This window comes from Xiphophorus maculatus, chromosome 5 (genome assembly GCF_002775205.1).
Source record: "Xiphophorus maculatus strain JP 163 A chromosome 5, X_maculatus-5.0-male, whole genome shotgun sequence".
Lineage (NCBI taxonomy): Eukaryota > Metazoa > Chordata > Actinopteri > Cyprinodontiformes > Poeciliidae > Xiphophorus > Xiphophorus maculatus.
In genome coordinates this window covers 33,277,078-33,300,764 of record NC_036447.1, presented here as the reverse complement: position 1 = coordinate 33,300,764, position 23,687 = coordinate 33,277,078, and the positions used below count along the sequence as shown (strand labels likewise).

General features: G+C 38.8%; 2 protein-coding genes across 3 annotated transcripts in view; one reads left to right on the top strand and one right to left on the bottom strand.

Annotated features, from left to right (window-relative positions):
- The window catches only part of slc5a10 (solute carrier family 5 member 10), a 59,726-nt gene that overhangs the window by 10,947 nt on the left and 25,092 nt on the right, over positions 1-23,687 (bottom strand). For both annotated transcript variants that reach the window (XM_023333692.1, XM_023333693.1), the window contains exons 9-12: positions 18,739-18,874; positions 2,405-2,512; positions 2,153-2,303; positions 1,869-2,037 (exon numbers count right to left, since the gene is read on the bottom strand). In XM_023333692.1, the coding sequence (XP_023189460.1) occupies positions 1,869-2,037; positions 2,153-2,303; positions 2,405-2,512; positions 18,739-18,874 (564 nt within the window). The remainder of the gene's footprint in view (positions 1-1,868; positions 2,038-2,152; positions 2,304-2,404; positions 2,513-18,738; positions 18,875-23,687) is intronic.
- Positions 8,352-23,659, top strand: LOC102231647 (protein FAM83G-like). The gene is made up of 5 exons (XM_014474930.2): positions 8,352-9,601; positions 11,583-11,750; positions 12,651-12,775; positions 15,311-16,646; positions 21,775-23,659. The coding sequence occupies exons 1-5, from the start codon at positions 9,110-9,112 to the stop codon at positions 22,126-22,128; spliced, it is 2,475 nt and encodes an 824-aa protein (XP_014330416.1). The 5' UTR covers positions 8,352-9,109; the 3' UTR covers positions 22,129-23,659.

The window sequence follows — 23,687 nt, the reverse complement described above, 5'->3', positions numbered from 1 at the left end:
TGGAACTGTGATAGGATGCCACTTGTGCAACAAATCCAGGTGTGAAATTTTCTCACTCCTAAATATCTCATTTAAATTCAAATTTAAACTCAAAGCAGTATGAATGTAAGTAGCACATTTCATGGAAATGCATCTGAGAGTCTTTAAACCAGGGTGTTGACCTGCTAACCAGAGTCAGCAAGTATCCACTAAAACATATTGGACTAAATTGGTTTACTGACCAGGTGTCAGACTGTTGTAACAAATTATGAGGCTAGTGTGAATCCCATGGAATTTCAGAAAACAGAAACGCTCTTTGACCACTGTGTCATAATGCAACCTCAGACAAGCTAATGGTAAACTCCAAATAATCTTTGCTTCCTGAAGTGGTGCATGCCTTTATTTATGTTTAGCAGATCACTGAGGGAGAAATCTTGTTCTTGAAAAAATTCTCTTGGTTTGAGTTGTTGAGCTGCATGCCAGAGGACAGCACACACCCAGAACGTGTTCTATTAGAAAGCGAACTGCAGCAGATTGGTCTTTACATGCAGGGAAACAATATTTCAACACACTACTTATTATCTTTGAGCACACAATCTTACTCCAGCATTCTTATCTCCTTTCTGTCACTCTATATCGTCTTTATATTGCAGCTCTAAACTTTCACTCACACCTTGTTAAAACAATGACTTGTATTCTTTCATCTGAGCACAAACTTCATTCAAGCTGGTTTCTACACAGGAGATGATAGACAATACACTTCATAAAATGAGTGAGAACCACAAACAAACTCAAGTGTGTTCACACATATAAACAAAAAAAAGAAAAGAAATCAACTCCATGCAAAGCAGTGAGAGGAACTTCTGTGCAAAGCTAATAAAACAGTTTGCAGTACAATACAGAAGGAAACACAAACAGTTCCGAGATAAAACCCTGAAAGCTCAGTATTATACTGAAGTACGGGGCTACAAATGGGGTAAACTTCCTAATATACTTGTTGCTCTATGGTCAAAAAGAGGCTGAAATTTTAAATGTAGATGCAAAATCAAGTTCCAAAAAGAACAAAATCCATAGGAATTATATTTGCAAGTGAAATATTTGACATTAAATATGACCAAAACGTACCTTACTTTATGTATTACATAAACTCACAGGTGTAATTACAGTAGTCTTGTGCTCTGGGTGAAAAGATGTGGCCACAATAGTTTAATGTTCTAGTTATCATCTGTACATGTATTGGATTTTAATTACTTGGTTTCAAATGGAAAAATCAAAAATTTTGCAGAAGAGAAAGTTAAAAACACATCAGTTATATGCAACAGTCATTATTCTAAATATGACCACAGATTTATCTAGGCACTGTTTTACAGATTTAGAGAACTGCCTACACATTATAACAACATATATTTTCCCAAGGTCAACCTCTGTAATTTTAAATCACATATGCGCCCATAAATTCTTGTTAATTCTTATAAATTCCAATACATTTCCAAGGAAACTCACCCACTTTGAAGATTTCTTGAACTGCAAAATTCAAGAAATTGAAGGAGCGAGAGCGGGACCCCGTTTCAGAGAGCATGGTTATTAAGCCCTAAGTATTTAGCAATAATTTATCACATACATAACCTTTTTCCCTTCTTTTTATATCTATTTTTGAAAAGTTATTATAAAATTTTAATACTTCTGTAGGTAGCTGCAGCTTAATATGGATCAATATGTTTTCCCACAACACATTGCTTCTCTTCTATATTTATTAAAATTTGATAATAACTTTGCAAAAACAGATATAAAAACAAGTGAAAAATGTTAAGTATGTGACAAATTATTGCTAAAGCAAACATTTGTTTTGCAAAGCACAAACTGTGAGCATGTTTGTGCTAAAGTCGTACTTGTTCATTGGTTCTCTTCCAAAAGACTGCCAGTGTGAAGACGGCTGTGACTGGCGGGGCCAGGTAGCTTGTCACTGATTGGATGTAGACGTAGAGCTGGCCGCTATTGGCTGATTGAAGGATGGGAATCCACACCACGCTCACCACCACCAGGATCACAGTGACAATCCTGGACAAACATTAACAGTAACAGAATCCAAAGATATTTTGTTATTGATCTGTTACGGATCACTGCATAATAAAACAGCATCCTAGTGATGAAGTGTACAGGTGATGTAGGGTACCTGCCAACCAACAGCAGCTCCCTCTCAGAGGCTCGAGGGCGGTGTTTTTTCCAGATGTCCATGGTAAAAAGTGTGGAGCTGCTGTTAAAGATGGAGGTCAGAGACGACATCAGAGCTGCCATCATCACTGCTATCATGAGCCCCCTCAAGCCTGCAGTCCAAACAGACACACACATATGGAGAGATGTGTGCTGGGAAAAACTTAAAGTGACTGAAATATTCAGAAATGAACATAGAGGGGAAAAAACTCACCACTTGGCATGAGCTCAATGACCAGTTTGGGAAAGGCAATGTTGGAACATCCAACCTCTGCTCCACACACCCGTACACACTCCTCTGGATCAACACATCCCACAGTGTCTGAAAAACAAAGAATAGTTGAATATTGTCACAAACAGAGTGGAAAACAAAACCTGTTTCTTTTTCCACCCAGCAGGAAACTCTTAAGGTGTCATGGCCAAAGGCACTGGCAGTGATGCAAAAATTGTATTTTGCAAACTTTGAATATTTGTGGACATTTTGTTGTCTTTACATTATTGTGCAGACTGATCAGATGCACATGACTTTATCGCAACTAGCTTTATTAGCAGGAATGACTTAAAGGCAGTGGCAGATAACTTAATTGCTGTATAATAATATTATGACAGCCTGGAAGAAATTTATTTAACAGATTACTTGCTTTAAACAAGCAATCTGTGCCTGAAACATCCATATTTTTGAATTTGCAATAAGCTGAAAGATTAGCATGAAATCTTCATCAAAATGCTGCCACATGTAAGGAAACGGCTGCTACAAATTCTTCGCCAGAAGAAAAGACGTATTTAGATGATGGATATACAGTTAGGTTAAGACTTTTAGTTGATGACTCTGTGACTGGAACAGCAGGTAAGGAGCCACTTCTTTTCAAGAAAAACATTAAAGAAGCAGGAAGGACAAGTATGGAGAGCAGATATTTTGTATCTGACGCTGCTGTGACATCTGACTTTCCCCTTTGTGGGACAATAAAGGCATTTTCTATTCTAAGACTTGAACAAATCTAGAGTCACCACATTAAAATACATGACTTGTGGCCAGGAGACTCCACAGAACCTATACCTATTGAAAACCTGTGGACAGTTATCTGAATGCAGGACAAAAGCCAATGAGATAAGATCAAGTCCAAGAACTAATGACAATCATGACTCACTACTGGTCAGGAATTGGTCTAGAACATGAAGTCTAGACTAACTAGAGTTCATTAGTTGGTAAGTAGCATTGTGTAGCATTATTTGTGTAGAAATAATGCTACACAAATTTGATGTACTACTTGTAGATAGGATTGTGAGACTAGATTTTTTTTCACTAAACGTAGTGACAAAAAGTTTCAGCAAATAAGATTAGCTGAAAACACAACGTCTGTGTTTGTTGCACCCTAAAAAAGAACTTAAAAACTCAGATTTTTGCTTTTGTGCAACTTTATTAAACAAAATCCACGGTTCAAGCATACAGTGCGTGTAGTTTTCTCTTTTCCATACACATTCACAGGTCATGAACTTTGAACTCCCATCATGCAATATGTAGTTCTTAAAGGGGCATAATTAGGACAGAAATCTATGAAATAAAAAGATGAAGTAGTTTTAGCACATATTTAGCCATAAACCAAAAGAATTGTTTTAATCAAATACTAAATGAAATAAATGCTTACCCAATAAGATCAATATACTTATTACTTAAACATTATCATGTTCCTAAAATATTTTCAGGGCTCTACATGTATGTACCAATTTTTTGACCAAGCCAGAGCACACACTTACTTTCCTTAAACTATTTTATTAAATGACCTTTATGGTATAATGTAGGTATCTTTATAACATGATATATATTATAAACGTTCTCATGACATAAGTCATATGTAGAGCTTAATGTGTTTTATTAATGAATACAAAAAGATACTTAATATCAAAATCTTAAGAACTTTTACAATTAATGAAGTTATACCTAAAATTCCAGAAACCAAGCTCCGAACACCGAATTTATTTTTAAAAATTGTTTTACTATGTTTTATCACAAAAAACAAAAACAGCAGACCCTTTAAATCATAGGTGTCAAACTCTGGCCCACGGGCCAAAATTGGCCCGCAGTGTAATTATATTTGGCCCGCGAGGCAATTTCAAATTAATATTAGAGCCGGCCCGCCGGTATTATACATTGGCAACGCTGTGACGCCGCATTCACCGCTTATACTACAAATCCCATAATGCTCTGCTGTTTTTTTGGCGCGTCAATCAGGACAGAGGCAGACACGCCTCCTCCTCTGTGTCAGTAGCACTTATGGTAGCGGACATGGATGTATTAGGAAGGTGGTGATCCGTCTTCTTCTTCTTTTTTTTTTTTTTTAATGGATCTTTATTGAGATACAAAATACATAACAGTACAAACACAGAAATGTCTGCCAGGTGTCACCGACACATACGGTACATCACCATGACGTTACATGAACACATTTTTTTTTTTTTTAAAACAAATTAATCAGAAACAAATAAGGCAATTACAGTAGTGGAATTCTGTATAAGGCACATATAGAAGAGGCATATTTAAAATGGAATACAGAGTAATATTGATAATAGAAAATTAGTATTACAATAAGTAATAGTGAAACAATAACTAAAAAAAAAAGGGCAAAGGGGGATTCATGTATTAGGATTGATATACATCAGTGGGCAATTCCATTAATATTTCAGCCAGGGATTCATACGATTCAATACATTTCAAGGATTTCAAATATAACTGGAATTCAGATAAGAAGATGTTAAAAACTGGGGATGATCTCAGCAGTCTTTGTTTATGAATAAAGAATTTTGCCAAACAAAATATTAAGTTACAACAGAGTTCTGTAGTTTTGTTTATTAATAACACTCCAAAAGTTACCAAATCTCTGGAAATAGATTCAGGAAGTGTGATTTTTAAACTCATGCACCTTTCTAAGCAATTCCAGAATGTTTTGGTTTGGTTGCATTCATAGAAGATATGGTCTATGGTTTCAATATCACGTTCACAAAATGAGCATTTATTGTCATCGATATTAAAGCCATTTCTTAATAGTTCTTTTGAAGGGTAAATTGCATTTAAAATTTTAAAGTGTGTTTCTTTAGCTTTTGGTTGTATGGGGAGTTTAAAACAAAGAGTTCTTAAAGTTTCAATTGATTTATTATCAAACTTGGAAAGAATGTTATTTCTATTAATTTTCCCAGGGAACAGAGTTTCGTTAAGACAGTTTCTAATTGTGTGGTTATTGAATTTTTGGTCAGTCAATGAAATTCCATTAATTAATAAATTTGATAATTGTGGGGTCATCGGATTATTTATTATCAAGTTTTTTACCTGATTAATAAATTGTTTCAGAAAGGCATTAAATAATTTGGTAAATTCAGCTCTTGGGGGAAAGAATTGATATTGTGCACATAATTGTTCGTAGTTTAACAGGCAACCATTAGCATCCATTAAGTGTATAATAAACCAAATATTCTTCTCCATCCAATCTTTGTAAAATAAGGATTTATTGCGATGTAATATGAATCTGTTATTCCATATGATAGAGGAGTGAGGCGAGTAGTTATGTACATAGAGCATTTTCCAGTATAGTAATACTTGTTTATGGAACTCTGATAGTTTAATGGGCAATTTATTTATATTGAAATCAGCTAGAAGTGCAAGTTTTAAACCACCTATTTTGTTAAATACATAATTAGGGACACAATACCAAAATAACTGAGAATTTTTAACCCAGGATTTCAACCAATTAATCTTAAGGGTTCCGTTAGGGGTGGGCACTCCTGGTCCTCGAGGGCCGGTGTCCTGCAACTCTTAGATGTCTCCCTGGTCCAACACACCTGAATCCAACAGCTGAATCACCTCCTAAGTGCAGTCAAGTTCTCCAGAGTCCTGTTAACGACCTCATTATTTGACTCAGGTGTGTTGAAGTAGAGATGCATCTAAAAGTTGCAGGACACCGGCCCTCGAGGACCAGGAGTGCCCACCCCTGCGTTAAGACATTCAAAGTCAATTACTTTCAGACCGCCATCTTTGAATTGTTTCACCATATGACTTTTCCGTAGGTAGTGTGGCCTGTTCCTCCAAATAAAGTTCATGTTCATTTGGTTAATAGTTTTAGTTAAACTATTTGGGATAGCAGTGCTACAAGTTGAGTAAATTAATCTTGATAAACTTTCCATTTTTGTTAAATAAATGCGTCCTAAAATAGAGAGGTCTCTTTGGAGCCATGAGTTAAGTTTGGATTTACATTCTTTGATCTTGTTTTCAATAGTTAAGGTTGATTCTTGGTTTTTGGTTATAACATTTCCTAAGTATTTAATTTCAGATTTAATTGGAATGCTAGATATTTCTTTTAGGGGAGTGTCATGAATGGCTATAAGCTCACATTTTTTTAAATGTAGTGTTAGTCCTGAAGCCTCAGAAAAATGTTTTATTTTATCAATTACAATTGAAACCTGCTTGTGATTTTTTAAGAAAACGGTGGTGTCATCTGCTAACTGGCTAATGATTAATTCTGTACCAAAAACATCTAATTTCTCAATGACTACACAGTTTTTAAGATAGATTGCTAACATTTCTGCAACCAAATTAAAGAGATATGGGGAGATGGGACACCCTTGAGGAATTCCAACATTAATGTTAAATCTGGCTGTGGTGCCCTTAGGTAGTATTACACAACTATTAATGTTTTGATATAAACCTCTAATTAAGTTAATAAAATTGGCTCCAAAACCAAAATGTTCAAGAACTGAGAATAAGAATTGATGTTCCACCGAGTCAAAGGCTTTATAAAAGTCAAGAAAAAGAATGAAGCCATTGTCTTGGATCATGTCCCTATATTCAATCAGGTCCTTCACCAGTCTGATATTGTTGTGGATTGACCTTCCTTTTAAGAAGCCAGATTGTGATTCTGCAATAATGTTTGAGATTCCTGTTTGGAGACGCATGGTAAATATGTATATTAGTAATTTATAATCAGAATTTCTGAGTGTAATAGGTCTTCTATTCTCAATAAATCTAGGGTCCTTGTCTGGTTTGGGGATACATATAATAATTCCTTGATTCATTGTGGTAGGTAGGTGATCCGTCTTCTTGCGCACTCCTTCAGTTGAAAGCCCCGGCGCACCCCACATCCCCGGGCCTCTCCCCCAAACCACACTGCGACCTCAAACTACAGCCGTCACTGTGTTACCCTACCAAAAAATGGCGAAAAGAAAGACAGAAAATAGAACTTTTCTGGACAGGTGGGAGACAGAATATCTGTTTACATATGTATGTGAGCAACTTTTCTCCTCAGTGAAGATGACGAAAACGTCTCACAGGAGACGTTTGACTGACGAACACCTTTGTTCGATAATGAAGGTTTCCTCAGCTCAAACTCTGAGCCCCAACATTGATGAACTGGCATCCAAGAAAAGATGCCAGGTATCTGACTTTGGCTGCATCAGAGTAGATCAGTGTGTCGCAAAATGAGCAATAAATAAGTTTTCTATGCACCTTTTCTTGTTACTCCAAGGCCTGAATGGTTTATTCATAGTCTATTTAATGATTTATTCATAGTTGTTATGTTATTTTATTTTCAAATTTATTAGCCTGTGTACGAAGTTAATTTTGACATTTACCTCAGAAAGGAGGCATTCAATTTTTATTTAAATTTGATTTAATATGCCATTTATATGTTTTATTATTATTTTTAGCAACTCAATTTTGCACGCCTGCACTTTTAAGTTATATAAGCCTTGCTTGTTCAATATTTATTGTTAAATCAAAACTTGTTTGGGTCCATATCAAAAGATTCATTTGTTCAACCTTGGCCCGTGGCTTTGTTCAATTTAAAATTTTGGCCCACTGTGTATTTGAGTTTGACACCCCTGCTTTAAATTCATGCCATCTAGTCTACTCAGCAATTTTCTTTTAGAGAGGAATCTGCACTTACTGCTTTTCATGGGTTGACAGTTGGCTCATTTAGGCTAAACTCTTCTAACACTGCAGTATATCCATTAATACTTCTCATTAACGCTCCTCAAAGTCAGTTAATCTTTTTGTGAGTTGGTTGTCACGCTGTCTTAAGGTTTCTGATTTGAGGTAGAAAAAATCCACACATATTTCTTTCTCCGTCCGGTTTGGAGGAGGGTGGGGTTTAGCGCTTCTCTTTCCTCACCAACTTCCGAGCCGTACACTCCGCCTTTATGCCCACGGGGCCGAGCTTCCGTTCCCGGATTCAATGATTAAGATAGTCCCTGTATCAATTAGATAAAGTTTTAAAAGTTTTTATAAGAAGTTTAGAACACAAGAACTGCTGTGACCCCGGATACAGTAATGTCATCTGAGATTCTTTCGTGCCACGTTCATGAAGCGCACGGCTCCCTCAGCTGCCTGGACAGAAACCTCCGAGCTCCGACAACAAAGAGGAAATGTGACTCGTCAGCGCAACAGTTAGTCTGAGTCACGCAGTTTTAGCAACGGGGGATTAATAACTTCTGTCTGTGTCTGACGTGTGTTTTCACCGTCGCGTTGACTCACGGACAGACACATTCAAGCTCGTCGACCGACCGGGACATCTGTCTCCCGAGTCTGCTGAGCCCTGCAGCTGCCGTTGTGAGGAGAAGGGGCCGCGGCCGGGATTCTCCGGCCCCTTTCAGGTGAAAGGCGTGGCTCTGGGAGAGAGAGCTTTGTTCAGCCTACACCTGACTGAGAGATTCAGTTAACCGAGCGGTCCGGGTTGAGCTGATAGCTGCTGTTAGCTTATTAAAATTCTATTAAATGGATACTAAATAGTAAGACTGGAGCAAATCTAGGGTCACTCGGACTCTGTGAACCGTAATGACTTATAGCACGTATTTGAGTCTTGACCCCTCGGACCGACGAGAGGAAACTGGGTCAGACTACTTTTAGTGCTTATCTGTTTATTTTAACTGGGGGGTCATGGCGTTGTCTCAGATCCAGTGTCTGGATGAGAACCACGTCAACTGGCGCATTAGCGAGAGCAAGCCAGAGTTTTTCTACAGCGAGGACCAACGACTGGCCCTCGAAGCTCTCATCACCAAGGGCCGCGATGCGTTCACGGACTACATCCAGAAACACGAAGTCCGGGAGTTCCTCTCGGAAAGAGAGCTGGAGCGAGTCACGCGCACCGCGGAGGCGTACCGACCCGGGTACGAACACCACCAGAGGCCAGAGACGCCAGGGCCGGGGAATTTGACTCCAGGGTCCGGGGAAGAAGCAGAAGACGGGGAGGTGTCTCTCGCATATTGGCCAGACCGGTCCGAAGCCTCGGTGGCGGAGTTGGACCTTGGCTGGCCTGAAGCCATCTCATACCGAGGGGTCACGCGCGTGACCGTGTACACGCAGCCTCCCACTGAGGGTCACACGCACATCAAAGAGGTGGTTCGCAAGAGCATTGCATCAGCCCAGAAGGTAGGTGGTAATGAGGAGTATGGCAATAATAAGGACTTTATTGGTAGAAAGTAATAATAACGGAAGTTTCCCTCCAAAAACAGAATATACACATGAGCTAAATCAGGATAGCTGGAGACCCAAAATACAGCTAATATTTCTTGTGAAACAATAAAACACTGTGCATCATGATTTTTAAACCCATTAAACGATATGCACATTTTGTCTTTAAGCTAATCAAATTACATTTTCTTTGATGCACATTGTCTTGAGCTTATTAAAATTAGATAAAGACTAAGGATACATACTATGATGAATAAATGAGGATAATCTTGTAAATTATATGGCTCATTGGTCAAAGTAAGCTGTGCTAAGCTTAAACTCAGGTCATTGTAGCTTATAACTTAATAAACTAAATGATTAGTGTTTTTTTAAAAAAATAATGTTTATCATTTATTTAGCAAGTGCTATGTTAAGATAGAAGATTGCTGACTTAACTTTATAAGGAGGAAATGCCAAAAAGGTAATCACTAAAGAACCTAGCGTTTCACAGAAGGCTGTATCCAGGTATATCAATGAAAAGTTTAGTGGAGAAAAAAAAGTTGGACACACAAGCAACAGCAATAATCTCAGCCTTAAGAGAATTGGGAGTCAAACCCATCAGGACTTCAAGAGTCACCACAAACACAGATAACACACACAGACAGCTATAGCTATCACAAACTTCATGTTGGACCACTCATTGGTGAAGGAGAGAAAGCAGTGGTTTGATGATTAGTCGGCAAAGTACTATTTTTTATGTCAAAGTGTATTTTGGAAATCAAAACCCCAGGCTGGAGGAGAGTGGAAAGTCACAGAATCCAATCTGGTTGATGTCCAGTGTGACGTTTGTCACTGGAGCTCTATTATCTGCTGCTGTTGGTCTACTGTATCAGCTCAGCCATGTACCAGGGAACTATAGAGCATGTCTATGTTTATACATGTTATACATGTCTTGTATAATACTAATAGTGACTTAAGCTGCTTCCTGTGTACTGGTCACTAACCTGAAACAAATTCCCCTTTCACATGATAGGTGTTGGTGTGTTTGCACTCTTGCAGTGGAAAAATAAGTTTAGAGGTCTTAATTATTAATAAAAAATACTTTTATAACAATGATATTGTGGTTACATGCTAGTCACTATAATAAGTACTACTTGACTGTAAATTATTTTAGTGACAGAACAGCATATTTGATTTGCTCTTTGTAGAACCAGCGGCCATGTTTCCGCTCACTTGGCAAACTCTGTTTTGACTTTTCAGTTTAAATCTCACTATCTGCCACAATTTTCTGTCTCATAAATTTTGCTTCGCCTCATCCATGTGCCAGCCTTAGACACGCCTACAGCGTTTTATTGAGACAAGTTTGAGCTTGAAGTGTCAGTGGAAAGAAATGCACTTACGTCACTGAACCAGTTCACATGCCTGCACAATGTACATCACTTTTACCTTTCTTACTCATAAATCTTGGTACATGCTTATTCACTGGTTTAGTCTACAAAAGAAGCAAAAACCATTAAAATAATTAGACTTGGTCCAAAAATCACAAGTTCCTACTGATTGATTCATTTTCCAATGAACCTAAGAGAGGCAGTGCAGTGTTGTTGGCAGATTAATTATAGTCATCTTGATTATCTTCTAGCTGTGTAGTTTTAAGCTTCTAGTTTGGTTAAGTCAATGGGACTGTTGTTTTTCTGTGCAGCAGAGGAACACAGTGTCCAGTCAAGCAGCATTTTATCACCTCTCTGCAAAACATGTTTTGTCTCTAACAGTCATCTGACGAAACCTGTACTTTCTGGACTGGAATAAATGTTTTCTTAATTTATTGTTAGATTCTCCAAAGTGCCCAGCTTCCTCTGTAGATTAATGGGTTTAATATTGTTAATAACAGTAGAACAAACTGAACCCACCCTTGGAACAGGAAACGCTAACAACTTCTGGTTTCCTGTGTGTGTGTGCGCAGGTGATAGCTGTGGTGATGGACGTGTTTACAGATGTGGATATCTTTCGAGACCTTCTGGACGCGTCCTATAAGCGTAAAATCCCTGTGTACATCATTCTGGATATTGCTGCAGTGCCCTGCTTTCTTTCCATGTGTGGCAGAGCTGATATGCACCGGGGGCACCTAAAGGTCTGCATGCACATACACACACTATTTTGATGAGAAGTTTGGATTAGATAACAAGTCTGGAGTCACATAAATGGCAATAATTATAATTAAAACAGTTTTGATCTCCCAGAGAACATATTCTTAGGAAAATGACTGTTTTTAACCATAAGATCACACTTTTAGATGTACATCACTAATATTAGAGATCAAAGTTCTTTATTGATTTAGAGTTGCAAGCTTTTGCCTGCAGCCATCTAACTTGCACCAGCCAGTCATTCACTTAACCCCTTTGTTATTTTTTGCCTCTGAGGTAAACTGGTTCAGGCACTAACAGAAAATACTTAGCGTTTCACGGAAATTTTCTACAGGTTTTTTTTTTTTTAGACTGGAGGCCAGGAAGATGCTGAATACATTCCTGTCTGTGCTGCAGGCAATTAGATAAACCACACACACTCTCAATTTGCCGTTGCTTATAGGTTTCTTTTTCTGTTCCTCTTCTTACTTTCAAACAGCATTATCTGCTTTCTTAACTTTATCTCCTCTCTTAACTTTTCCCTTTTATCTTTCCTCTTTGTTATTGCGAGCTTTTCCAGCTCCTTTCTTTAGCTGCTCCTGAGAGATTTCACACAGAACTATTGCTCAGCCAGGAACCACACCCTTATCACAGAACCCAAGACAAACACTACAGGGTGTGTCAATGAAGCACGACAGTCCAAGCTCTAACCTGCACAGTCACTCAACATCATGTGGAGGTCATTAAAGCTGACTCTTAAGCAACAAGGAAAGGCTTTTTTGGGGGGGCTCTCCAGTCTGTTGTTGCCATTATGTTTCCTTTGTGCATTAAAGGCCTTTCTGCAATGAATGCCAAATCCTGTAGAGTTATATAGTGTTAACACTGTATGTATGCGTGTGTGTGCATAGAATCTGCGAGTACGCTGCTGTGGGGGCTTGGAATTCTTCACACGATCGGCACAGAAGGTGCGGGGTTCCTTGAACGAGAAGTTTCTCCTTGTAGATGGAGACAGAGCCATCTCTGGCTCATACAGGTGAGCAGCCCATGAGTTAGTGCTTTGACACTAACATACTGATTATAATGTGTTACAGTATTGCAAGACTGCCTTGTAGGATTTTTGTTTAAGTCTAACTTTTTTAGACTAAAGGTTTGTCAGATTTTCTTGAGGTTTTCACACAGTGTTTTTACATATTCTTTTCAATGCCTAACTATTTCCAGTGAAATCAAGCCACTTTAAATCTGACCTGAGCATTCAGGCACAAACGGCTAGTGAAATCCAGAGAGAAACTAGTGTGTCAACAAATAAAATGCACTTTAACTTTTTTTTTTTAGCTTTACATCATGTTATAATGTTATCCTCTCCTCAAAAAACACCTGAATGTTGCCTTGATTCTTTCATGCATGTTTGAAAAATCCTTTAATTTCCATGGCAACCTTCCAGCCATGCAAACAACCTGGCCCCGTCTTTGAGGGCATCATATCAGAACGATAAAATATACTGCATATATACAGTGAGGAAAATAAGTGTTTGAGCACTCTTTGCAACTTTGCAAGTTCTCCCATTTAGAAATCATGGAGGGGTCTGAAATGTTCATTTTATGGTCATGTCCACTCAGAGAATCTGAAAAAAAAAATCTGGAAATCACAATGTATGATTTTTAAAAAAATAATTTATTTGTGTGTTACTGCTGCCAATCAGCAAAAAGACTGGCCCTCAAAGACCTGTTAGCTCACCTCTAAAAAGTCCACCTCCAGTTTGAGGTCATTAGCTGCATAAAGATTCATGCTCACCTCACACAATCAGACTCCAACCACTAACATGACTAAGACCAAAGAGCTGTCCAAAGACACCAGAGACTAAATTACAGACCTCCACCAGGCTGGACAGGGCTATGGGGCAATTGCCAAGCAGCTTGGTGAAAAAGATCAACTGTTGATCAATTATTAGAAAATTTACCGCATGTCTTCCCACCTTTTTTTCCCCCTTTCCTGTCAGCCTATTTCCATATAAGCCCACAAAAGACCCCCTGGAGGGGAGAAAAAAAAAAGAAAATGGAAGAAGCTAAACATGATTGTCAATCTCCTCTGGACTGGAGCTCCATTCAAGATCTCACCTAAGAAAGGCGAGGAATCAGCCCATCACTACACGGGAGGAGCTTGTCAATGTCCTGAAGAGAGCAGGCACCTCTGTTAACAAGATTACTGTGGGTAGTACACTAAGACGTCATGGTTTAAAATCATGCACGGCACAGAAGGTTCCTTTGCTTAAATCAGCACACGTCCAGGCCCATCTTAAGTTTGCCCATGACCATTTGGATGATCCAGAGGAGTCATGGGAGAAAGTTATGTGATCAGATGAGAGCAAAATAGAACTTTGGAGGACAAAGAATGATGAGTACCATCCCAAAAACACCATCCCTACTGTGAATCTTGGGGGTGGAAGCATCATGCTTTGGGGGTGTTTTTCTGCACATGGGACAGGATGACTGCACTGTATTAAGGACTGGGGCCAGGTATCGTGAGATTTTGTAGAGGTGAATCGGTCTGATGTCAATATCTGTATTGATCCCAATATTGAAAGAAATTCCAGATCAGTATTGGTGACAATGTGCCAGATCTATAAGAGCAGATCTATTCTATTGCAGTTTATTTTTTACATGTTTGACCAAGGTAGTCAACCTAATGTTTTTGTCAGTTTCAGTTTCTTTTATTCTTTATTTTACATTGGTTGTTCTACTCCTAATTGCACTGACTGAATACATTAAAGTTGTATTTGTACATGTTTGACCAAGCTTGTGAAGCTGTTGGTGTATTGGTGCAGAGTTATTAAATGAATTTGTAATTCAGTACATTCGACTGTTAGAAATAAAAAAAAACAAAAACAATTCAGCTGTTTTTCTGTAACTGATCGGTAGCAGCCGATATGAAATATCTGTATCAGAAGTGAACAACGTGGATCGCTGCATCCCTAGAAATTTGGGGGGTGTTATGTGTGAAAATGTCCAAGGAATAAGAATACTTATGCAAGGACCTTAGTGAATGATTTTTTAGAACTGTCAGTTCATCATATCATGTACTCCTTTTTGACTGCCAGTTGACCTGAGAATATGATAAAGGAGTAGAAGGCAAAACAGTAAAATTCATCAGTTATTGTGAAACCTCTGTACAAGCAAATCACTTTCAGAGACATTACACCCTGTGCAATGGTTTCACTATCCAATGTTTTCCTTTCAGACCTGTTGCTGCATGATGCATTACGCCTGTCATCATCTGATGCCAGTTGAAGTAAATTAGCCTGAATTTCCTGCATGCTAACACTGAAACCTTAGTCTTCAGTTCTGAGCCGTTCCTGCCTTCTGCATCGCCACTGATTCTTCCAGAAAATGTCATCCTAGACAATTATGCAATTTGATCAAAACATAATTAGATGATGTTTGACTTCAGCAAACAGACATCTGGTGTAATTATTAAACTACATTACAGTATGACCCACAGTGCAGGAATCTGCAGACCAAAGCATGTTCAGTTATCGCTGTGACCTTATGCTTTAATCTATGTGTTATTCCAGTTTCACCTGGTCCTCGTCCCGTCTGGACCGGAACCTCATCACTGTCATCACAGGGCAAGCAGTGGAGACCTTTGACCTGCAGTTCCGGGATCTCTACCTCATGTCCCGGGGAGTGTCCCTGAGCAAGGTTTCCTTGAAGGACGAGCCGATCCCTGACCCACTCCCTCAGGCGGTACCGGCTCCTGTCCCGGCTTCTGTCGCAAGGAAGCTCATCAATCCCAAATATGCACTGGTGGCAGTGGGAAATCACACCAGCCCCACCTCCTCTGACCAGAACTCAAGTAAAAAAGAATCAAACACCCAGAATCTTGCTGGGCTGAAGGTGACGAAAGGACGTCTTAAGGAAGTTATGAAAGAGGCGCCATTACATCCGGGCTTAGTCAATCTGGAGAAAGCCAACTTAATCCCCTATCTTCCCACCTGGCCAGAGCCAGACCCCCCGAGTGACGTGATCGGCTTCATCAATATTAGAGATGAAAAGAGGGCGCATCAGGTTCACTTACAGAGGTCAGAAAGGTTCGAGGTTAGTCAGGCTATACGCTTCAGTGCACCACTGACTCAGCCAGTGGCAGCTGAGGAATCCACCTCAAATCAGGACCAAAAAGATCTAAAAACAGAAAAACATAGCAATCCTAAAGGTCCTACGGCCATACTTTCAGCAGAAAACAAGCAAACAGAATCTCCAGATTCCCCTCAGCAACCAACCACAACTCCACAACATAATCCACAACCGCCAAAGTCTCCAACCCAAGCCAAAGTTGCTGCTGATTCACAACCTACACACAGTGCTGGAAAAACTCTAGATACAGCACATGCAGGACCTCCTGTCCCCAAACGCCGCACGCTGCAGTTAGTCATAGACCCCACCTCGGCAGAGCACCCTGGTGAGGCTCAGGTCACGCTGATAAAAATGGATCAGGTTGATAATTTGCACACAGAGCGCGCTCACAAGGAGCTGGTTCCCAACCGCAGCCAGTTAACTTCAAAGAACGATGGCGGAGACTCGGGCAGCAATGAAGAGGGGAGCCAAGACAGCACTAAGGTCATATGTGACCGAGCAGTCAACGAAGACCCCTCAAGTTTATCGACGGCATCAGAGGAGGAGTTTTATGACTGTCCTCAACAGGAGGTCAGTGACCTGCTGATCAACGGTGGGCAGACTGGATCCGGCAGAGGGCAGTCCCATGGAGACGGACTCAACATGATGGCTCGCTTCTCTCAGAGCATGCTGGACCTGCGTGAACCCCGCCAGTCGGAGGGAGGCGCTTCCCTCATTCGTCAGTCCCAGCAACTACGTGGACTGGAACATGCTTCCCCACACCGGCACCTCGGACAGGTGAGCACACACTACAGAATTCTACCCACGTGCTAGTCTGTATGAGGTGCTAAAAGAATGAGCTGGTCACAGAAAAGAACTAAAATGACCTATGATCATCTCATATACTCTGTGTGGCTTTACTGTGTTTTTGGCTGTGTGTGAGTTTAGGTTCTTCAGTTACCAGTCAAGACAACTTGCTTGGTTTGAACCATTTGATCCAAGGCCTTAAAAACCTAACCCCATGCTCTCTTCCACTTCTTCTCAGGTTACAACAGAATTTGTTGTGCTGTCTTGAGATTTTGTGTGAAAGACTCACACAAGGTAGCATAAAACTGCAAAGAAGAAGAAAAATATAATGATTTACAATATTTAATATGTACTTTCATTCAGCTCCCATTTCACTGATACCATAAATTAAAATACAGTTGAAGCATCTGCTTTCAGAAGTCATCTAATCAATTAATAAAGGCCATTGCTCTCTATTTATGGAGAGTGAAGAGTGCCAAATTCCAATAAACAACTTATGAAATTATTTAAATGCCATTAATTTATTAAAAACGGAAATAAATACACAAATAATGTATTCAATTGATTTATTTCCAGTTATAATAATTTCACACATTTAAATTGGTTAGTCATTTTTGTAATTTGTCAGTCTTTGTTCTCCATATGCAATATAATTTCAAAAATAAAAGTTAAACTTTTGCAAAGAAAACAGGTTTCTTGTAAAATGAGGCCAGCAGAGTCTTTTCCATCCACATGTAAAAAGTGTGGAAAAATAGAAAGTCCACCTAAGAAAATAAGTTAAATGATATAAAAGAACATTCCATAAACCATTAGGATCAATCTGGTGGGAAATATCTAAAGTGATAATGCATAAAAATATAGCAACTGTTCAAACCAGCCTGACTATATATTGTTTATATAATTAAAATATTTATTATCTGACATAATTATTGATCCAGGTTAATACATTTTGAGAAAATGATGAGCCTGTAGCTCTGGAGCCTGCGGTTGTAGACCCCTGACCTGAACTGACAGGCTCAGACTCATTCAGAGAAGCAGCCCAGAGGCCATAAGAAGACGTGTTTACTGCAGCTTCATGTCTTCTGCATGATGCTGGACTAGGAGGGAGATAAGAGTTGATAAGATGGAGCTAAATCCAGAGCAGTTCAGGAAGACAAACTTGTTAGAGGCTGTAAGACTTGAGACTGGGACAGGGATTCAAGCATATGACCTTAAACATATAGCCAAAGCTATAATGGAAAGGCTTGGATTAAAGTGTGTTAGAATGGCCTAGTCAAATTCCAAATCCAACTGAGAATCTGTGGCAAAACTTGAAAATTTCTGTTCAGATTCTCTAAATCCAGTGTGATAGAGATTGAGATATTAGCAAAGAAGAATGGGTAACATTTCTATCTGGAAAAAGAGGCCAGGAGGTTCCACCAGCTCTGATGGATCCAAGCGAACAGCACACCTTCAGCTTTTTATTCCTTAACGTCTTTCAAACCATGCATCATTCTCACTTTACAAGTGTGCAATTTTATGTCACAAATAGTGACATAAAATTGTATTAAACACGTTTAGTGACATGTGAAAGATTTAAATGAGTAGGCATACTATGGTGTTGTATATTTTAAGTAAATCTTCAATCAAAAAAGGAAAAATTATAGGACGTTGTGTTTGCATATTTTGTGTAATTTAAAATTTTGTAGTTTTCTTGTTTTTAGTGTGTAATAAAAAAATCAAAGCATGCTATCATCACTCCTTTAAAAAGGCTGAAATTAATTTTTAGATCTAAAAAATAATCGAGATGAATTACAGCTATCCTGCATGACCTTTAACCTCTTCAGGTTAAAGTGATCACTGGGAAAGTCCTGAGCTTCCCCGAAATCGCAATAGACTGACAAGAAAAGCACACAGACACGCAAGCAGCACACACACACACTCTTATACACACACCTGTTTTACAAACTGATGTCAAAATCAGTTCATTTCATCTCTGATAGCAAAGCAAGTTTCTACCTGCATAAACCTGGGATGTTTTACCTTTGTTTTCTTAATTAAAATCTGTGCCATCATGTTGTTCAGTGTTTGTGTTTGTACACACCTGGATAGAGAGCTCGGCTAATCATACCCGGCAGGATGATGAAGATGAAGGGCAGCAACTTTAGATAAGCGGCAAAGATCGACGCTCCCTTCACATGACTCATGTTTTTAGCTGACAGGGACCGTTGTACAATAACCTGCATGTTCAAAGGAAATAAAACAGGAACAAATGATTAGATCAAGAGACTACAGGGTGAACCGACAGGGTGAAATAAGGTGCAATCTCCATTAAAGCTAAATCCAGTCAACTACCTTTGAAATAAAATGCAAACCTGTGTTTTTCACAGGAGACAATTCAGATACTCAAACTTAGGAAAAAAACAGAGAAGTCTTAAACAGTAATACAAAACTCTGATAATGCCTACTTTTAACTTATAGGTCAACTGTAGAAATGTACATAAATAGAAATATAATTTTAAATGATCATACAGATAATCATTTCAATGAACCAAAAGAGTTCATTTTTTCTACATGTCAAGTAAAAATAACTAAAAATGTCAGTTGTTTATTATTTCTGTTTTTTATGTCATTTATTTTCCTTTTTCTCCACTCACTACACAAGTTTAAACCAATTCTACACTGCAATGCTATACAGGAGACAAAAGAAATAACCTCAGTTGAATTAATTTCTTAATAATTTTAATAAAAAATGTATTCAACATTAGGTGAGTTTGTTTAACATAATCAATCTTTCTTGTGATCAACTGTTAGTTCCTTCATTTGATGAACACTTCATATCAGACGAATTTGTTGATTGTTATGCTATACTTGTCAACATTTGATTGAAATATAACATACCTTTTATATCCCACCATCAATTAAAAAAAGAAAAGTAAATACTTTTGAAAGCTAAATGACTCAGGAAAAGTTGACGATCTCAGAAGAGATTTTGCAGTACTCCACATAGATTCAATTCAAGTGTTCCTAAACAGCATTCTCCAAATCTATTGGCACCCCTATAACAGTCATGTAACAAATTTCAGTAATATGATTTGAAAGATCCAACTTAAAATAAAATCCCACTTTAAGAAAAAATGGGTCACAATTCATGTTTGTTTTAGAAGTAAGATAGTTTTGAACTCACAGTAGCACTCAGGAGCAAAACAATTAGTAAAAAAGATCATCTGTGTGACTTTTGTAAATACCTAAAGCATAAATGACTGGCTACTTTTGTTCTGTCATGTTTAGGAGATTTTTAATAGATATGGCTGCTCCATTTTGTTTTTTTGTAGTTTTTTATTTAGACATCTTAGACACTTAAAAATTAAGGCAGTGAGTTTTGACACATTTAAAAGATATATATTTTAATGTATCTGTTAAAAATAAGACATTTTTACACCATATACATTAATGACTTTGGTAAGCAGTCATTTTAGCAATGTTTGACATCAACAGTGACAAAGGTGAGCAAAGGGAGTTATTGTATCTCTATAGACATAGTTTTATTGCATATCACATGGTTTAGCTTGTGGAGCAGTGTGGTAAAAAGATGAAATAAAAATGTGACTGGCTTCCTATTCCTTTTTGTACTTGCATTTACACTTATAGAAACTGTTCTTAGCAGCTTCAGTTTATTTTCTGTTTGCATCTGATAAGATTGTTGGTGTATTGTTCTCCACTCGGTGCAAGAGATGACAAACTGCATGACTTTGAGTGAGAGAGAAATATTTTTGAGTTTACTCCAATTATTTTGGTCCAGATACTGAAATAACACACTGATACAGAGCATAGAAAATGATGTGGAAAGCTGAAGAGGGTTGAAATAGAGTGAGAAATTCTACAGTTATTACATACAGAAATATTATTCTTTAAACACATAAACCGTTTCTGCAATCGTGTAGTTTCACAGTAGAAAAACATTGCAGACCTCTAACTGAGAGCATTGGAGACTTTTTCTCTTTTACCATTTTCCCCACTAAGTTTGGTGGCTAAATAAATCAGTCAGCTTTGTTTGACACACTTCTAGAGTTTTAAGTAGGTAGGCATATTTTATAGCTTATTTTCTGTAGATAATAATGAAGCCATAAGCTTAACGCTCTCTGTATTTCCCTTTCGGTCCACTTGATGACGAAATGACAAAAAACCAAACTGGATCCTCTTGATAAAGTTAAGCAGTTTACTTCAAAAATAAAAACGATACAAATGTTACTTATCCACAAAAAGAATAAAGAATAAAACAAAAGAGACGAAAGAGGTAAAAAAAACTGTGTGGCTCCACTCCAACTGCCCATCTAGCCACAACTTAAAATCTTTAACTGCAGTTCGATATTCACATTTACTAGAGGCCATTAGCATAGTCTATTGCACATTGTCTATTGCAAAGTGGGGCCCCTGATCACTTTGGGCCGACATCCTGCATGTTTTAGTTCTCTCCCTGGTTTAACACACCTGGATCCAATGATGGCTCATTAGAGGCCTAAGAAGAACATTGACCTGCTGAAAAGGTTGTTACTACCAGGGAGAGAACTAGGACATGCAGGATGCCGGCCCTCCAGGACCCACTTTGGGCACCACTGCATTAGACTATGCTAATACAATGTGCTGTGCATTAAAAAAAAAAACCCCAAAAAGGGCAGTGGGGGCATCAAAGATAAAAGGGGCAGGGGCTCAAGCCCCCCCTGCACGTGCCAGGGCCTTAAATTGTCTAATATAAAATTTGTATGCATGAGAGATTTAGTTGGTAATCATTGTTATCCTAATAACCAAATTATCATAAGAAATTGCATATATTTTGAAAGGATGTCAAGTAAAGTGAAGCAGTCTGTAAGGTCAAATATTTATTACAAGGATAGCAAGGGGAGCTTTGATTAGTAGAACATAAAAAATATCTTGGAGTTAAATAAATATGTTATCTTCTGATATGCCTTTATCTTGTTATATAATTTCAACTTAAGTTGAAATCACTGATAAAATGTAACTAATAAAATGCTTAAATGCTTGAGTTTATGAAAACTGAAGACATAACACCAATAATCAAGCCTTGTGGTGCTCAGTTGGTCACTCATCTCTTTGTATTCTGTCTCTGCTTCGGTTCCAGGCCTCAAGGTCTGCAGCTCGTGAAGTGAGGATCAGGGGACCCAAAGTAATCCTTGCAAAACCAGGAAGTTTCCACCGCCCACCCCGGACCGCTGGGCTCGTGATCGGAGGACACCGTTACTGGCAGGGGCAGTTGGTGCCGCCCGACTTGGGTCAGCTGCAGGTGGAGCCCCGCTCAGGGAGGTCACCACGGAGACACAGCCCCGGATACAGGAAGACATCGCCTCAGCCAACAGCCGACCAAATGGGGTTGTTTGGAGTGTCTCTGTCAAAACTCAGCTCCTTTAGAAATTTGAAAGGGCGAGCAGGAAGCTCTCAGAAAAAAGCCTCTCAGACTAATAAAGCTGCTAGGTAGAGCAGTGGCTCAGAACAGACGAGAGTTTTGCTGACAAAACTTCCAGTTTAGAAACTGGAAACTTCAGTCTGGACTTGTTTCTGTCATCTCCATTTTAAGACCTACAATGTAACACAGTCTAGACCTGTCGCAATAAACAAATCAATTAATCGCACGATAAATAAAAATGAGCTCAATAATAAAATGAGGGCAGTACTATTGCTTGTTTGTTTTCGTCATCTCTCTCTTTCTACCAGAAACTGGATGACAGAAAGCTCAATTCTGCTGCCTGGAGTTACTCCTCCCCTCTGGTTTCCTTGGTAACGGCTAAACACACAGGGAGCTAAAAGCCTCAGTTTTCCTCCCCTCAGGCTGAACCTGAGTGGAGGTTCAGCCTGCCACACAAGGGACAGATGGCAAAAATGACAAATGTTGAACAATTTTCAACTTTCTTATGTAGTCCGCGTGTGCGAGCTAGAGATTTCACATGAATGAATTACGCTGTTCACTTGTCGGGATGAGTGCAAGTGTCTGTCGCCTCACTGCACAAACTCCATAGAAATAAATGGAGAGGGAGCAGCGCTGTCTCCAGTCGTCACTGTGCGACCATTACCTCAGTTACCTGCCAGGCTCCTGGTCTCCTACCACAGAGCGCAGCAGAAAGCCCAGTGAGGAGGAGCGAGCTGGAGAAACGCTGGTTTAGCCGAACTTGACAGCTTCAGTCTGGGAGGCTTTGGATTCAAATTGAATGACCGTGGTAAACCACTGAACCTGCAGAGCCGCTACATACTCCTCTCTTCCCTGCCATCAACAGTGCTTAATGTGAACCCCTCCAGCACCCCTCACAATTTTTTAGATTTGAAAGGTCTTACAGTTCCAGTGTTAAATGGTCTTTTGAAATTAGTTTATTGACCCCTTAGAGGGTGTATTTGCATTGTTAGACAATTTTTATGCTATTAGTTAACAATGGTCTCAAAATGACAATGTTATAGTTTATAATATTTTCTGAAACAATTAATTTCCCAGAAAAATTTGTTATTGTGACAGGCCTACTTACAAGAACTATTTATGGTAAGAAGAAATGTCTGTGAGGAAGAACCTGGGGTAGTGACAAAGCAGTTCATATTTGTGTCTACAGAAATGCAAATGTACCACGGATAATTTGTTTTGACCAAAAGACTGAAATGTTTTCTCCATGTGGTACTACATCCATTGAGCTCCGGCATTCTTCTCTGCCTAACCAGACACTTCACTTCCCCCCAAAGCATGTTGAGCCTGGACTTATCTCAGTTGCTTTTCTTTTTCCTTCTAAGTTTGTTCATATCCAACATAAACATAAAAATGTGTCTTGAGTTATGAGAGATTGTCTACTTCTGGAAACAAATCAGCCTTTAGCACTGACAGCACTGTGATTGGTTACAGAAGGCTATGTTGATTACTTTTACATATTTGACAAAGGTTGTTGATAACCTGTGCAAATGTAGATGTAATATCAAGTACTGTTACGGGACCCAAAATTAATGTTTTAAATAAAAGGAGAGACTATTTCTTAGCCAACTGTTGACTAAATCAGCCAGAAT

Coding starts and splice junctions, on each gene's coding strand:
- LOC102231647 (XM_014474930.2), top strand. CDS start 9,110: ATGGCGTTGTCTCAGATCCAGTGTCTGGATGAGAACCACGTCAACTGG. Junction 9,602..11,582: donor GCATTGCATCAGCCCAGAAG/GTAGGTGGTAAT, acceptor GTGTGTGCGCAG/GTGATAGCTGTGGTGATGGA. Junction 11,751..12,650: donor TGCACCGGGGGCACCTAAAG/GTCTGCATGCAC, acceptor GTGTGTGCATAG/AATCTGCGAGTACGCTGCTG.